The sequence below is a fragment of the Telmatherina bonti genome, assembly GCF_933228915.1.
Source record: "Telmatherina bonti genome assembly, chromosome: 11".
Lineage (NCBI taxonomy): Eukaryota > Metazoa > Chordata > Actinopteri > Atheriniformes > Telmatherinidae > Telmatherina > Telmatherina bonti.
In genome coordinates, this window is record NC_136629.1 from 26,450,564 (window position 1) to 26,468,504 (window position 17,941).

At 38.9% G+C, this 17,941-nt stretch overlaps 1 protein-coding gene across 1 annotated transcript in view; it reads left to right on the forward strand.

Annotated features, from left to right (window-relative positions):
* marchf8 (membrane-associated ring finger (C3HC4) 8) overlaps positions 1-17,941 on the forward strand; it is a gene marked incomplete at its 3' end in the record, with an annotated part of 79,077 nt that overhangs the window by 12,031 nt on the left and 49,105 nt on the right. Inside the window, exon 2 of the mRNA XM_079248554.1 lies at positions 13,254-13,449. Within this exon, the coding sequence (XP_079104680.1) occupies positions 13,354-13,449 (96 nt within the window). The 5' untranslated portion in view covers positions 13,254-13,353. The remainder of the gene's footprint in view (positions 1-13,253; positions 13,450-17,941) is intronic.

Sequence of the window (17,941 nt, forward strand, 5' to 3'; positions counted from 1 at the left end):
AATTGTGTGCTCTGAGACCTGCAGCACTTGTAAAGGCAACAAAGCGAGAGCCAGAGCTTGGCTAGCTACATTAGTTAACATTGTGCAATAAAATACGACTCACACTCTGGAGGCACGGCTTCAGGAGGAAGCCTGAAGAAAATGGTTTGAACTTTTGAACTGTGTATTCTCAAATTGTAGCTTGTTCAAATCTTGTTTTCATGATCCCCTGCCTTAGCTTTAAGCAGGACCACACCTCCCTTTTTCATTTTCACTGCTGTAATCTAATAATACTTTAGCTGTTCAGGTTTCATTTTTGACACAAAATTCCCAAAATTTGTTTCTGTTTAAATTCCAATAAATGTAGTCTTCTATTTTCACACACTGACTTTCACTACTTAAGCTCTGTAGTCTTTTTTCACATCCATGTGCTCTTTCACTTTTGGCAGCATCTCATTAAAATGAACAGCAGGCGTCCACTTAACTCAGGCAACTCTCCACATCGGGAGAGAAGAGGCGCACCCAGACCTTAATGCTGAAGTGAGTGTGTATTAGAAATTAAACCCCATAATTTGATGTTTTTTTTCCCCTCCCTTTTTTTATTTTGGTTAAGTGGCATCTTGGCTTTTAAACAATTAACACTATTTTTTTATCAAGACCGCATGAAAACCTTGCTCCATATCCCAGTGTCATATGGTTGACACATAGAAGCTGCACCTGCTCTCTATAACTCAATCTGGATATCAGTTTTGGCTCAATTCCCAAAATGTAAATGTGAATCTCTGCCTGCCGTTTCAGGGTTGCTTGTGTACCTGTATGCATTGGTGCAAACCGCTTGGTTACTGAACACATAATAAGAACTCAGCATTAAGTTGTCTTTGATGGCATACATTTAATTCATAGCATTGAGATTCAATGTTGCCATAATGTGGACATGTTCCACCTACAAATAGGGGGGGAAAAAAAGATCTGAGGCAGTCATAGCCCTGGTTTGGTCTATTCTGCTTCCCTTTTACAGCTTTAACAGCTTTTACTGTTAAAGCTGGATTAGAAAAGCTGCATACTCTGTGTGTGTGTGTGTGTGTGTGTGTGTGTGTGTGTGTGTGTGTGTGTGTGTGTGTGTGTGTGTGTGTGTGTGTGTGTGTGTGTGTGTGTGTGGTGCATATCTTGAAAGTGAGTGACTGTCAAACAATTTCAGTTCCTTTCTAAGAAATGCATAAAATTGTGTTTGCATTTTTCTACCTCTATTTGCTCTCCAGATTTTAAATTCTGCTCTTCCACTTAAATCTCAGTACTCATCCTGCTTGTAGTATCCACACTCTGTTTACCTTCCCTTCCCGTGTTGTGGCATCACAGATACACAGAAGTAAACAGTTTATTGTCCTCATATTGTGTTTCAGCTTGAGTATGCATTGATCGTGTTTTTATCCTTTCAGGTTAAAATTGGACAAACATTCCTCTCCCATGCAAGAATGTGTTGTTTGAGTACTCATTTTCTCTGTAATGGGAAAAGATTTCTTTAATATAACATTGATTTTGATTCTCTTGAAACCCATTAGAATGAATTAAAACTCTAAATTATTCAAAATTAATCATAATAGCCTTTTAGTTGGATGACAAATGTAAACAACACAACAGCTCTGAGGGTTAACCAAACGGTCAGAACAATACCCAATTATGAAAATTTCAGCCTGGCCTTCGGGCAAGGTACTTGCAGGCAAAGCTGATGTAATCCGCTCCTGGCAATGTTTGTTTCTGCTTATGTAATGGTCAATACCACATAAAAAGCAAGCCTGCTTCATGTTTCCTTTTTTATTTTCTATGCACAAACCCTTCAGCACCATTGTACTATAGGTACATGTCAGTACATTTATTTATGGAAAACCCCTTGAGATGTGACATCTCGTTTGCGAGGAGGACCAACACAACACAGATCACAAACATAACAATAACAATATTACACACATAAAATAACAAATAAATTGTGAGACAACACGTTACAAACAGTACACTGAAGACTAACGCCTACAAGACGTTCATGATATAAATTGATTCAGTTCACACAACCCACCCAACTTGCTCCTCTCCATATTAGAACATAAGGAATAAACATTATAAACAATTAGATCTTGAACATAAGGGAAATTACAGACACAGACCGGGTGTTTTAGGTGTATGTAAAGTGAGGTTCTAAAGTAGCTATAGGATGTTGTTGTCCTTAAAGATGCTGGTAGGTCGTTCCAATCATTAGGAGCATTAAAGGAAAAAAGAGCGACGGTCAATCTTCTTACAAAGTAAAGGAACGATAAAGGACAGATTTCCTGAGTACATTCACCCATTCTTTTAATATGATCTATCTTTCATGCAGCCCCCTCCCTCTTATCCACAGCTTAGAGCAAGGCTCAGTTACTGCAGTCCTTTTCTAGGGTGGATTTTTTTTTTTTTTTTTTTTTGTAACATGGCATACTTTTGGGGATGTGTACAGGCTTGGTCTGAGTAATTCATTTGGTTTCTTTCAGCTGTTGCAGTGTTTATATATCACACACATGCACCAGCCAGCTCTTTGTTTTCCACTTTGTGTTTTAGTACTGCTCTGCCTGTTTGTGGCATGATCTTAAAGCTCATATTTATGCACGGAAGAAAAACAACAAAAAAAACACCCTCATGGGTTAATCAACTGTCAATCAGCTCTTAAAACCACCACTTCTGGCTGAATTTTTCACTGTCAGTGACAGAAAATATCCAGAAAATGTATCTGAAAATGCAGGAAAAATGTCAGGACATTTGGGTAGATTTTCCCCAGTGAATAACATGTTCATTTACTGGTTTTAAAAACTGAAAGCAGTGAGGCATTTGTCTTTATCTCTGAGACTCTTATGGCGTTAGGTCCTACTTTACCTGTTCCTCCCTACTGCAATCTTAAAGGCATAATAATGAAAGCAAAACTCTTTGGAATTTGCAGCAAACTAATTAGAAAAAGATGTGGGACTAGTCATCGTCATGTCACAAAGTCTGAATTCCCCTAAATAAGTAGCACCCAAAGTTGGTGTTCCTGCAAGCTTTTCTGAAATGAACACTCGAAGAAGTAACACATGAATACAGGACTCTAGCGTTTGAGTTTAAAATAGTAACGATGACTACACTTATATCTTAATGAATTAGGCATTAAGGAGGACATTGTCTACCTCCCTTCTGAATACTTACGGCAAGATACCTTATATGTTTAGCTGCCTCTTTCATGTTTTTGTTTAACTTGCTGAGATTTACAGAAAAGTTCCACTTTTTTTTTTTTTTTTTTTTTAAATGTATATGTGTGTGGAGGGGGCAATTTGTTTGTTTCTGCCTGCACTGGCAAGTCCTTCACACTTTCCAGGTGCACAAAAGAAGAAAAAGAAAAAACCCAAAATGTAGTTTTAGTAGATGTTGTTTAAATCCTTTATATTTAGGTTAGAACTGACCTAAAAGAATGGAAAAAGAATCAGTTTGTGTTTTTTCCAGTCAAGTCTGCATATCTGTTGTCTATTGAGAGCCCATATCACCAACCCCATGTTTAAACTTGGACTCATTAGCATATAATCAAATGGGAAAGTTAACAAACTATGAATGAACTAAACCTAAATATTTTAGTTGCTTTTGAATAGTTTGAAATATGGGGTAAGTTGTTATGACGATGTTAGGAGGCAGAGAAGAAGCCATGGTGATATTCAGATCAGAAACAGGTTACAGATTAAATGATGTAGCTGTGTTGGAAATGACAATGAGCTATCAAAATGTTGAAATAGTCACTAGTCTTGATCCCCAGAGCCACACGGCCTTATGGATTTATCTACGCATGCTTATGAGGTGGTTAAAAAAAAATCAGTGACAGTTAAATTATACAACATTTTAAATTTGACAGTTAAATTTGCTTCAGCGATCATGCCGAAGTTATGAAAGTGTCAGATCAACGTGTTATCATTCACGAGTTTCATTAGGGTTTAACTGAGGCTGTGTGATCTGTGTCTGATTTCTGGCAGGGAATTAAGTCCAGTCATTGCTGCCAGCACAGTTTCAGCATCTGCATCATGATTAAATTTACACTGTATCTGCCAAAGGAACACTGAATACATTCCTGTAGCACTGAAATGTATGATCTTCATGATGGCGGACACAGTCAGCTGAATCATGGCTGTGGCTCGCATAAAGTCCTTTGACTTCAGTAACTTATTTATTTCCAAAGGTTCACATTCAAACATAAAAACAGAATAAACTTTCTTTTTTTAATTGATGGAGCTTAATGTATCAATTTTAAGTCTTGAAATCTGAAAACTGCAGTTCCTATAATCTTACATATTTAAGTTTTTAATGCCCTGTATTTGTCAGATTTGTTCTGTTGGACTGTCTCATAGCCGGCAGTTCCTTTTGGAAAGACTCCTCTTTAAATGTGGAGTATAGCTGTTGAACGGTAATGTTTGGATTGATTGATACACAGCTAAGTTTCTCTGGCTGGTTGCACATCAGATGGGTTCTCAGCCATATTTTGGGTCTGATCTGACAGCACTGACACAGAGAGGCCTCTTAGCAAACTGAATAGCAGCAAAGTTCAGCTGAGCAGAACGCAGAAGAGACAGGATTGTGATTTACCTGGCCCAGGGGCTGGGAGGGAGGGGGCTTCGGAGAAACTACCAAAATTGTCTTCCTTGACTTAAAATAATGATCTTCAGTGGGATTAATGGAGCTGATATTGTGATGGCCTTGCCTATTATTTTATGTCTGTATGCAGAAGCAATTTTAGAACTAATATGCCTACATTTGCAAATAATAAACAAAAAAACCCATTGAAAAATTTTGGGCTAGATTGGATCATAAGGGGAAACCGAAAGATCTGATTGGCCAGCTCTGTCTGAATGATGGGGTTACCTTCAACATTAAACCCCTTCCACCCAATTTAAACTACCCCTGGTTACTTGACGCCCTGTATTATTACTGCCAAACAGAATATTGTACTAATATTTGCCATATTGCCTAAACAACATTCATATAACTGTTTGGCTAAAACATTAATCAGTTTACAGATTTGATGGAGAAAATAAATGAGGATATTTACAAAGTTTGTGCCTGAAAATGCTACCCTTAGGATTGGTTTGTAAAACCTCTTCACACAGAAGATGTTGTCGCAAGCAGGATCCTCACAATGGCTGTAAATTTAACATTAAGTGTGACATCAACTTTCAACCGAGTCTCTATACTGATTAAAATCTGTACACTGTGCACAAAGCCAGAATTAGAAAAACTGCTTCGCTTTCCAAATATTTCATAGATTCTGTAGTGGTTTATCTGATATCTGAACCAATGCAGGAATTGAAACTCCATTTCCTGCTTTAGTCTGTTTGATCAAGTGGGGATAAACAAAGGTCTCTTCATGCAAATGTTTCTGCAGGTTGCTGCTAACATAAAAATCAATTAAAGCAGAGCTGAGTTCCTGCTTCTTTTGTCTATTTTAGTGGTGCCCAACCAAATTCCCTAAAGACCCTTTAATGCAGAAAAATCTAGGATAGACTTGAACTATTTCGATATAATAGTTGATTGGTTAAAGAAATCCGCAGATTCACTTGAGCTTGTCTCTGTGTGGACATGGCCAATCACATTGGCTCTGTTCGATCAAAGCCTTGCAAAAAACCCCTGTGCTCTTTGTGGGAACTGGTTTAGCAGATTGCACAGTAGTATGACTTTTTCCTAGTTGCCAGTTTTCACATTTAAAGTCTTTACTAGCAAAAACTTTTCTAAATTTCAAGTCTGAATCGTAGTTTCTAGCCGTTGCAGAGATTTAATACATCTTCTGAGTAGTGACTAAAATAGCTTGTGGTTTATTATAAATTGTCCTCAGTCAAACTTAAGCATTTTCCTGTGACCAGTCAGAGGTGCCTCTATCTATTGAAGGCTATCATCTACATAACCGGCTGCCATGGCAACAGGTCAGTATCAAATTGGATTCACAGGAGGTCTGAGATTGGTGGTGGTGCTGCTGTATTTGTAGCTTTTCATAATGTGGCAATGAACTCTGACTGGCAGCCACCCTGGAGTGTACACACACACACACACACACACACACACACACACACACACACACACACACACACACTCATACATAAGTAAAATTGCTTGATCTTACATCCAACAGTTTGACAGAATGAGTTTAGGTCTATTAATCTTAAAAATATTCACACTGTAGTGCTAAATTAGATGTTTATACATAAATATATGTGGTAAGATATAATTCTGTCTGTGGTCTACATCTCTTTCCCCATTAGTGCCATCTTACAGTTCAATGAAGATATAAATCTTGAAGCGCAATGCCAATTAAAAGTGCAGCTGGGTGGGGGGTTACTGCAGTTATTATTTTAGGATGTATGGTAATGAGCTTGTTGGTGCAACAGAAGGCATTTTTGTGGTCAAGCGGTGGATTCATAGTTCATTGATGCTTCTGCAGAAATCTGCAATACACGAATACATAACTGAGGCTGTGATGATTTATTCTGTTCATCACTGTTGTTTACTCCACATCACGGACTGGGGAGTAACACACAGAGGAAAAAAAGCTTTGTAATTATTGCAAAAATTTATGACTGAAATGTAGCTGGAGTTTTAATGATGCTGCCATGTGATGGTGTCCTCAGGCTCAACTTTGTTAAAGTGAGTCATTTACTGTAACTCATTAGCTACACATGCACACACACACACACACACTTGTACACAGTGTGATTTCAAGTGCTCTCTGCCCAACTCAATGACCTCGCTGATTCTTAGGATGGGTGCTGAGTGAATTATTTTACTGTTATTGAATAGACAAACTGAATGATCAGTGAGAGGATGAAAACATTGTAGCTTTTATTATTGGATACTGCTTTGCGGCGCTGTTGACAGTGCAGATTTGAAAAATCCAACATGTAGATAACAATATATTTAAAATAAACTCTGATTGCACCAGCCTGATGTACACCATCTTCTCTCAACATTTAATCAAAACATTTAACTGACCTGAATGACCTGGTGAATAGTTGAAGATTTTCCACTTTTTGTCAAAATTTCAGTTTGTTCTGTAACAACCTTTCTGTCTCCATAAACACTTTGTTTTTGTTTGCTTGCTTGTTTTCCAAACTGCTGTGTGAACCTGCAGTTCAAGCTAATGTCAATCTTCATTCCACTTATTTTTCTGAGCATAATATTCCCTCACCGTGGTATTGCGTTGACCTTGCTGTATAAACAATTTGCTGAGCCATCTCCTCAGAGTTGTTTAGAGATTACTCACAAAAGCGGAACCAAGAAAGCACTTTACCAAGGCTCCTGTCTGACACTGGCAACAACTAGAAATATTTTGAAATGTTGAACTGTAAACATTTTTTGGTAATGCAAATTATAATGAAACTGCATTCAAACATGGGCCAGTGTCAGGTGCTAACGTAGCGTAGCATAACGTAGCGTAGCATAACATTTCTTAGGGACTTTGAGAAGCATAACAACTCGCCAAATGCTGTACAAGAAAAAGCAAAAGAAAAAAGTAACATAAGAGCTGGAGTTAAAATGGAAATGAAGCTAAGAATAGAGAATAAGAGGTTTATAGATTAACCCACAAGTGCTATAGCAATTCATACTAAAAGGTTTCATACAAATAGTGATTATTTATTGAGAGATAAGTGCTAGCTTGTAGTAAATAAAATTATATATTTTATTTGCTACTAAAGAAAGTAAATATGGGAGCCAGAAGACTTCTGCACCTCTATTTAAAATGTAATTTTTTGCATTATGAAGTGCTAATTATCTCTATCAGTTGAGCTTCTCCCAAATAACATGTTTGAATCTTTTTTTTACCCCACCCACTTTTGAAATGAATCCCTGTCCTCGCCCTCCATGAAGCTTCATTGCAATTACAATTACTTGTACAAGTGCTAATTATCTGACATAAATTAGTTTTTCATGCTGTGAGGCTCATCTCACTTGTTCACCCTTGACTACATCTCTGTGTTTATGGTCTGCAGCTTGTTAGCTTGTTGAAGAAATGCACCAGTGGGCACTGAGGTGCTCTCTGTGTTCTTAATTATTACATGATTGGACTCGCACACAGTCGTGTTAAGAAGCTTATAGGTCTGCTGTTTGTGAGTGCATATGGGCATGCTCACCTCTTTATCTTGATGAATACTTATCAGAGACAGAGCAGCGATGAACCAAAGTGACAGCTCCGGCTGTGCCCGTCTGATTCCTCACTGAACCCACATGGCATTCTCTGTCCAAAGCCCACGCCAACACTTTCCGCCAGTCGTCAATGATGCTTTCTGATTACTGCCATTTTACTGACTTCCCATCTGTCTGCTTGCTTTTTGGTTTCTTAATCTTGCCATTATGTATCATATCAAGAAGTCTGAGGGTTTGCTTGGCAGTCGGGCCTGTGTACAAACACACATGCACACATAGTGGTGAGAAGGAGCCGAAGCTTAATTGCTGTCAGTGGCAGTGCAGATGGCTGCATTAACTGAAATCAAAACGATCCATTTGTAAAACCTCTTGTATATCTCAGAAGAACTGCTAAATGCTGTGGCTGCTGCTTTCATGACTCTGAAAACATCCATAAAATGAGTCCCACTTATCACGGCTGTCTGAAAAATGAGAGCTCCAATTCAAAGTCTTCAGGGGAAAAAAAGATTTCCTACGCACCTCCGTAGTGATAACACTCATAAGGGATAATCTCTTTTATGATTTATTACATCCTAAAAGCCTTTGCTCTTTTGTGGGGGAAAAAAAAAATTCTCAGGAGATAATTTTTCCTGTTACTTTGTGTGTAGTTGAAGTTTCTTTAAGTTTGTACTGTGGGTCAGAATAGAGTAAAGTTGTTCAGTTTCTTCTGTTAGGTTCTCGTAGGGATTTCAGTGTAGTAACTTAAACTGAACTATAATTAAACTGAAACTAAGAAATTAAAACACATAAGAGTAAGAAAGAAAATAATTTTTTATATCTGTATAACGATGTAAGAATTTACAAGTTATTTAATAAATAATAATTGACCCAATTTGAGCATGTACAGGGCTGGTTGATGAAATAGAATAAAAGAATAAAAATACATAAATACAAATGACTGCTTGTGGTTCCTGCTCTAAAAGACCTGTACCTCCCTCCTGAGTGTAGGAGGTGGAGCAGGTCACGTCCAGGGTGGGATGAGCCCTTAAAGACACTGAGGGATCTGCCAATGCAACGGGATGAAAAAGATGGTGGATATGTGTGGAAGCTAGGCTCCAATAACCCACCTAGCTATGCTTTTCACCCTGGAATACCACAGAAACAGACACGGCAGGCACACCAGCAGGCTCCTGCAGTTGGTGCTCCTAAGGTACCTAAGGTAGAAGAGATGCTGATGAGCTTTTCTGAGCATAGCCCTGGTGGGGATGTCCCAACTCAGGTCCTTTGTAGCCCTCAGCCTCAGAAACTTGATCCCACCTAGGACTGGCAAAATCAGTCATGACACAATAAATAAATAAATATGTATAATGTGTGTAAATTAACTTTTTTTTGGTCTTGAAACTAGATTTACAATCTTGAGTGCTAAATGCACCTATAGTAAAGATCAGCAGCACATGGGCAATAAAACGGCTAATTGAAATGAAAGTCGTCTATTTTAAATTAAATGCCTCTAAAACAAAATGAATGGAAAAATAGGCAAACTACTGTTTGCTTCTACAGATTTACTATAGCTCCTACAGGTTGTGCCAGATATCCAAGTCTGTCAACAGTGTCTGGTTTCAGGGATGCCCTGTAGCAGGTAACAATGTTCCCACTTCAACTGAAGACCTTCTCTAGATATTAGATATATATATATATATATATATACTTGGTAGCTGGGACACACAGGTCCATCTGTTCAAGACAGCCCAGAGCTGGAAAGGCAATGTCATGTTCATTCCATCTTTTGAGTGGGTCTGCATCACTCAACTCAGACTGACTGCATGTAGCTTGACAGTTCAATTTTCATCATCTCTCTCAGTGTGAATGTGGTTCTGGTATCTGTGCTGTGCATGAAGAAGCTTGCAAGGGATTTCTTCTGTTTAGCTTCAAGTGGCAGTGGCACATGTGTTTCTCCTTGGTCTGTAGATTCAGGGACTGTTGGGTCAGGCAGCTCACACAAACATCTGTTTTGATCATCCATCAGGGACTCTGCCTCCAAGTTAGCTTCATGTTTTAAGTGCCCATATTTTCTCTCTTGGGATGTAAGTGAACCTGAAATGTGGATCCACAAAAGATGCTATATCCAACAGGTGACTGGTGGTTGGGTCCACATATTTGTTATTGAGGTAATTCACAACTCTAGTCCTGATATTTTGAATATGCACAGCTCACATGTCCCCTCTTCAGGTACCAAGAAATTAGCACTGAATAGGTGTAGGACAGGTCTGACATTTAAGGGCGTCATGTTATCCTGACTTGACAGCACGTCAGTGAAATCCTGAAGTGGTTTCTGAGCTTGCTGAACTGGCTCCAGTCCCTGTGTCTTCTTTTTTTCATTTATATTTCAAGGCGGATAACCCAAATGCCCATCAAACGAGTATACTTAGTCTTTTGTATATTGAACATGCTTTAAGATAATAAAACTGCATGTGCTTTGCATGTAGTAAATTACAAATACTCTGTAAGTAAAACTGTTTAGTGCATCCACCACCAATATAAGCTAGAGAGCTGTGTATTATTTTAGATCTATGAAATCTACAGAACATAATTAAGAGTTCTAATTCACCATCAGAACTTCAGTCTGACAAGACACACACACACACATGCGCACATACACAGGTCAGACATTTTATTAAAGACTTTAAATTTATAAGCTGCAGCTATAAAAAGCCTACATGTTTTAAATAGATGGCTTTGGTCAGAAGACATGTGTAAGCCTTGTAAGTAGTTGGATCACTATACAATATTATATCAATTTAATGTTTATCGATTTGATATCTGCTGATATCCAAGATTCAGTCATAATCCGATTTGAATAAGATTGGATTTAGAATCCACTGATTTAATATGAAACGATATCACAGGTAATTGAACACAGTCATTTCCATTTATATTGCCAGTCAGAGTTCTGCAGAGTGGCCAGTGTTGAGACAGATTGCTGAGAAGACTTTACCATTTGAATTATGGCACACTGTTTAACATTATTTGCACTCTTTATGCTCCACTTGTAAGTGGTGGAAGAGGTTACTTGTGCTCAAACATTTGGTTGGGACATGTTTTTTGCACTCTACAGAATACATTTTTCTGCTGTTCATTAGGTACTAAGAAGTTGTCCCACCTTCATATTATTTAGCCATTATTCTTTTTAACAACAAGTTCTTAGTTGAATTTTCTTCCATCTATGTCCCTTGCCATGAAGTGAGGCCTTCGCTGCATGACACATGTCTGTCTGAAGCTATCCCAGCCCCACTGGTGACCTTAATACAGAGAGATGTTTTTCGAGATGTGTGGATCCACCCTGAGAAAGTCAACAATAACCTCCTTCATCTTTATAATGTTGAGAGTCAGGTTGTGGCCATCCCACCATGCTGTCAACTGCTATAACTCCTTCCTGAATGCAGACTCATCAGTCTTAGTGATAGAGCCAATCACAGTTGTCATCTCCATATTTAATGATGGAATTGGAAGGAAAGAAGGTAGAGCAGTCATGGTTGTAGAGTGTGTAAAGGAGCAGACTGAGCCTTGCGGCTCCGATGGTGAGTGACAGGGAAGGAGAGATGTGTTTACCCAGCCTGGCAGATTCTGTCTGTATGGTTACGAATTCCAGTATCCAGTTACACACAGGGGCACTGAGACATAAGTCAAGGAGTTTGGGGACAAGTTTACTCAGCAGTATGCAATTGGACGATGAAGAGCGTCCTTTCATACAGTATTTGTCCTTATATTCAAGTTGCTCTAGCAGGATCAGAGGTGGGGAGGGGCTGCATCACCTGGTCCAAGTTGTCTCTGTCAAACCATATGTAGAGGCGATGCAGATCAACAGGGGCGGATAGCGTTCCCTTGTAGTCTGTAATCGCTCGGATCCCATCCCAGACCTGACGAGGATGGGACGAGTTATTAAAGACGCATCATGCTGTTTGAAGTATGGAATATCTGAAACAATGCTTTAGCTCCCTCGCCATAGCTGTAGAGTAAGCTGTTACATTACTTGTTGTGTTACAGATGTTGGAGTCCTCACATCTCGTGTCATCCATGGTTTCTGGTTAGGAAACGTATGGATCGCCTTCATGTTGGTGGCATGATCCACACAGTAATTTATGTAATCTATCACTGTGGTTCCTGTTGCACTTTGGTAAACACTTGTGACTTAACAGCTTACAACAGATTGGTAAACTGTTTTTTGTAGAAATGCCCCAGAAATCCACTGTGACCGGCAGATTGGCCTTTGAATCCAAGTGCTGTGTAAAGCCACGTCATGCTTCCAGTGTTTGCATCAAGTAAAATCAAAATTTCATTAAAATCCATCCAAGTACACTAATGTAGCAGAACGTTGATGTGCATATTTGTGTACACAGCAAGTATATCCCAGCACAGGGATCCTCAATCCTCATCCTCAAGGGCCGTTATTCTGCTGGTTTTCAATGTGACCCTGCTGGAAAATGCATGTCTCTGACTCAGACAAGCTCTGCACATGTCTGCGAATTACACATTGATTTGAATCAGGTGTGTTGCAGCTGGGACACTTGGAAAACCTGTAGGACACCGGCCCTCGAGGGCCAGGATTGAGGATCACTGTCGTAGCACTTAGTTTAATGACAATAATAATACCAAATTTATACGTGGAAAATGGGGAGTAAAGAAAAAAAGTTAGGGAAGTCCTCAGTACACCATGGAATGTCACCCAGCAGTCTCAGCCTAAAGCAGGATCAGAGGGGTGGGTAAAGGTCACCTAAGCCTGTCTTAACTATATACTTTATCGATCAGCAAAGTTTATATCATCATGTTTGCTTCCTGAACCCAAACTGGGCGCTGGTTTCAAATACAACAGAAACAATGGAGCTTGCTCACTTAGAACTTTATATGCAAGTAAAATAGTTTTTAAATTATTTCCTGGATTTAACAGGGGACCAATGCAAAGAAACAAAAATTGGACAAATATAACTTTTCCTGCTAATTAGTCACAGTCACTGAAAACTCATCTGAGTTCTTAAAAATCAGCTTTGCCATTTCAGAACTGTGCATCTGGTTTCCTGTGTTGAAGATATTTTCATGACTAATTATTGTGTAATGTCTGTCTTCTGCAGGGTGGTGCGAGCAAGGAGTCAGTTTGGACCATCATGCCCTTTGCTTTAGGAGCGATACAGGAAGTGTGCGCGTGAGTGACCCCTGGTAGGATCCGCTGGGATGAACATGCCACTGCACCAAATCTCTGTCATCCCTCGTGATGTCACCTCGTCACGGGTGTCAGGCACTGGGAAAGCAAAGGACAAGGATAAGCAGGTATGTGCAGAGCTAAAAGGATAAACGGACTCTGCTGGAACCACAGCTGAACGTTTTATCTGAGATTATTCTCCCTCAGTCATTTTACAATAGCGATTCGGATCTCGGTCACACTAAAAACAGAGCAAGCGTTCCAAACACTGGGAACAATAAAACAGACTAGATGAAGAGCTTGTGCATTGTATCTAAATGAATTCAAGCATCTCTTTTCACACAACGTGAAGGGAGGAGTGCCAGTGTGTGATAAGATGTACCCTCAGACGTATCCTCAGAGAAAAGTACAAATTAAGCTAATTTACAAAAGCAGAACCCAAATCGGAGAAATGAAGACTTTTCAGATATGAGCTTTTCTTATTCTAATGGGTTCGGTGGCTTTTAAGACACTCTGTGATGTTAAGATGCTTGTCAGCTAGAGGAGAAAGGCCATGTTGATTGCATGTAATGTGGGTGCTGTTGGACATCTTATCTGTGATGGCACTTTGGTTAAAAGGGTACTAATAGGCTAGGTGAATCTGCTTTTTCAACACTCTGGTGAACAAATCTTTTAGTGAAGGAAGATGAGAGCAGAGCATGCCCTGTCATGGCAGACTGTAAAGAGGAAGGAGACAACAGGAAGACAGGTTGAACAATAACGAGTTTCCTTAAATGCCAATCAAGTCAAACTTTTTCCTTAATGTTTGTTCTTAAGGCATATGTAACAATAAAATGTATTTATGCACAAGTTGAACGCAGTAATGATGGGAAACTACATTGCACATGCTGATACCAGGAGTTTCCAGTTTACAGTGAAAGGTTCATTAGATCCTTTTAATTCTTCCACTCCATGTTAAAGAAGAAAAGCACTCGGAAAGTTCAAACCTCTGCCAAGACCTTTTAAAAAGTTCCTTGATCAAAACGGTGATCCGGATCACCACCTAAATTAAGTCAGTTCTGCCTTTTCACATTTCCAACAATTCTTGAAAATTTTTATTAAAATCCATCTGTAACTTTTTGAGTTATCTTGAACACAAACAAAAAGATAAACAAAACATAACCTCCTTGGTGGAGGTAATAATCCCCTCTGTTTACTGAAATCAAAGTCAAATTTTACTTGCTTTTTAATGGGTTCTATTGAGGCCATGAAAAGCTGTTTGTTCTTTTGTCTCTGACAAAATAGTTATCATCATGTTTGTTTCTTGTATTTGAATGGTTCATTATTTTTTCATGATGTTTAAAAAATAGCTACCTGAGAGCATGCAGAAAGGTTGGGAGAAATTTCAGCTAGGTTTCAACAAAAGTGCTTTTAATAAATTTAATTATGGGAAGGTAGGCTGAATTTTTTTTTTTCCCCCCCCTCATTTGTCCTCTCTTTGAGCAAGCAGTTATTTTTCAGTATCATTGGTCGCAATTTCAGGACCCTGTGTGATATTTCTCACACAAACACATTATTTCTTTTCTTCCTGTGGGTTTAGTAGATCATTTCCATCTAATGAGCCTGGTTAAAGTTTGGGCTGCTTTTCCATTTGTGCCTAAAACCACCTGCATGTCATCCGGTCTTGTATTTTAAGGGCGTCGATACAAAAATGATTTCTTCCCTGTTTTCTGTTGACAACTGCTGGATTACAAAGTGGATCGATAAAATAACTAATTCAAATCAGCTTACTTCATTTGATTGTTATTCTGTTAGCTGTTCAGATGATTTTAGACTTTACAATAGAAAGGAACTTTAATTTTAATAACAAGACTCATAAAAGCAAAAGCCTCATCCTGTCTGCTTAGAGAGAGGCGAATAAGAGCCGTATCAAATAAGTCAATCTAATTTGCTGATTTACTCTGAATTCTCTGAATAAGACTTTTTCCCAGAAACCAAAGATTAGTTTTAGCTGTCTGTGATTGCATCAGTGTTTCATTATTCCTCTTTTGTCCATGTTGTTTGATTTGTTAGAATATGATTTGCATAATAATAAGAGCCTGTCAGTCTTTGATTCCTTTTGCCTTTTTCTTTTTAAATTCCATCAGCATCAAACATCACAGTGAGGTACTCTCAGCGTACTTGTTTTTTTGTGCACAGGAACAAAGCGATGCACTGAGATAATATGTGTGCGCCATGCTCCTGTTTTGTTTTTGTTTTTTTTTTCCCCTTATTCTACATAAGGTCACAATAGCCATAAGGTGCAGCAGCACAAGTGTAGTAAAGAGGCTTTTTCATACTGAACATGGCAGCATTTTTCACCTTCCTGTCCTGTACAGGAGTACAGTTAGAATAGAGTCTGCTAACCCTTTATGTGACCAGGATTTAATGGATTACAGGTCACAATTTTAAACTAACACAATCTGACAAAATTGGTAATGTGTAGTTTTGCCTCAATTGTCTGTATTGGACCGTCTGTATAATGGGAAAATAACTAACACTTCTAGTGGCTTCTTAAAAGGCTTGTAAGAGTCAAGTGTTCCAGTTCAATAGATGTAATCAGAAATGACTTGAATTTTAGCTGCTGATGAAGTCTGCATTATTTCAAAATGCATCAGTCAGCACATGTTTGTGTTTTTCTGTCCAAATGGTGACTATTCAGCACTGCCGTGTATCTACTTCTAATCTTGGGTGTTTTACTAAGATAACAGATCAAACCTTGCAAAAATGCATAAAGAAGTGTCGAATATAAAAAAAAAAAAAGCAAAAGTGATGTTAAAGGCGATGAAGGTGAGGTCCAGAGGGGCGCAAACGCTTCCTGAAATCTGATTGGCCCATGTTGTAGCCCTGTTAACTTGGCTCTTTACAGAAAAGCGAGTTATAAAATGTGACACTTTAACATCTTACTCACTCCTTAGCCGTTACTTCATATTTCAACATGACTACCTGTAAAACCTAGTGACATCTGTAGTAAGAAACTGCACTGTTCAGTTTCTGTCTGTGAACACGTTGCTGTTGTTTTTCTACTAAGTGCTGCATCATGTGTTGTTATCCACTTGTACTGCTTAAAATAGCCGTCTTATGACTGACCAATACTATGAGCAATCCTTACTATTTTGCCAAATTCTTACAGAAATAATTTTATGTCATTCCCAGCTCCTAGTTCTGACCTCTAAGGTAACTGGGATGTGACACATAATGACACCATGAAGTTCACTTTCAAAACAATCTTTTGCTGACAGACAAGACAGTAAATTAACTTTGTGACCAAAATATACTTTTCTTTCTTTGAAGGAAATGAGAATTTCCCAACAAGGCAAAAGCTTAATGTCAGCTTTGAAGTGTGATGGAGTACAAACCATAGTTTAGGGTGTTTTTGATCCATCAGGGCATGACATCTTACAGCCATCAATGGGTTTATAGATACTATCAAAAAATGTCAAAGCAGTGTAGTCTGGTAGCACTGAGAGGACAAGACAAACTCTAAAGCACATGGGTTTAGTAACAACAAGACTGTGAAGTGTTTAATATGTTGGATCAGATTGTTAGGACTTGTGTCAGATCCACATAATAACATAGTTTTCTGTAAATGTATGTAAATGATACTGATGAGTTCTGAGATAGCTCAAGTCTATCGACAATGAGGCTCAGAAATACTTTGTAGCTGCAGAAGCAAAAAATCAAAAAGGAAAAAACAAAACGAAACAGGGATTTAATCCCAAACCAGTTTCATATCATGCTATTAGGAGTTAGGCGGATGAGGGACTAAGTTTGTGGAGCTTGTAGGCATTTTGTACAGTGCATGGTTAACAGGATTATGAGTTTTAAACTGTCACAGTAGTCAGAGGAAAGTTACCTCAATCTTTTGGGGAATAAAAAGAAGAACTGTAAGTTTTGCAGTGTCTGGAGGCTGCATGGTCTTCCATGTTTACCAACTGAGTAAAGGTCCAACCATGCATCTCTGCTTGGTATCACTCTCTCCTTCTGTCTATCTGCCGCCACTTGTGTGCACCCCCCACCACCCCCACGAGGAGTAATTGCGTGAACAGCAGCAATTCTTGTCGTCCCTGTGGAACCATCAGCAGAGTGGGAAAAGGAGAAAGCAAGCGCTGGAGAAGAGAAAACAGCAAGCATCAACTCTGAATGCTGATCAGCTTGAGGGTCCCGGAGGTGTGTGTGCGCCAAGAGTTTAGTCACAGAACTCAGGCCCATCTGGCCCTCTTAGACAACATAACTGGTCTTTTAACACCTCAAGGGGAAAAGAAGCAGAACTCTCCTCTGCTTATAATTCAGAGTTAGTCAGCTGCACATTTAGAGAACAACACATCTTTAACTGTTGCTGGCTCCTCTCTGGCCGGCCTCCCTCCAGCTCCTATCAAGTTCATTTGTCTTCCTCTGTGGAACATTGCTTGGGGGGGTCTCATTGTTTATGCACTGTAGCCCCTCAACTTGAAATTAAAAGTTTAACAAGGTAAATAGAATTTCAAAGAATATATTTAAATAGAGCATCAAATGAGTGTGAGTAAAAAAGTTCAGTTTCTTGGAAATAAAACAAGTGGAAAAGTTCTGTGACAGTTCTTGACGAATGCGAATAATAAGGTT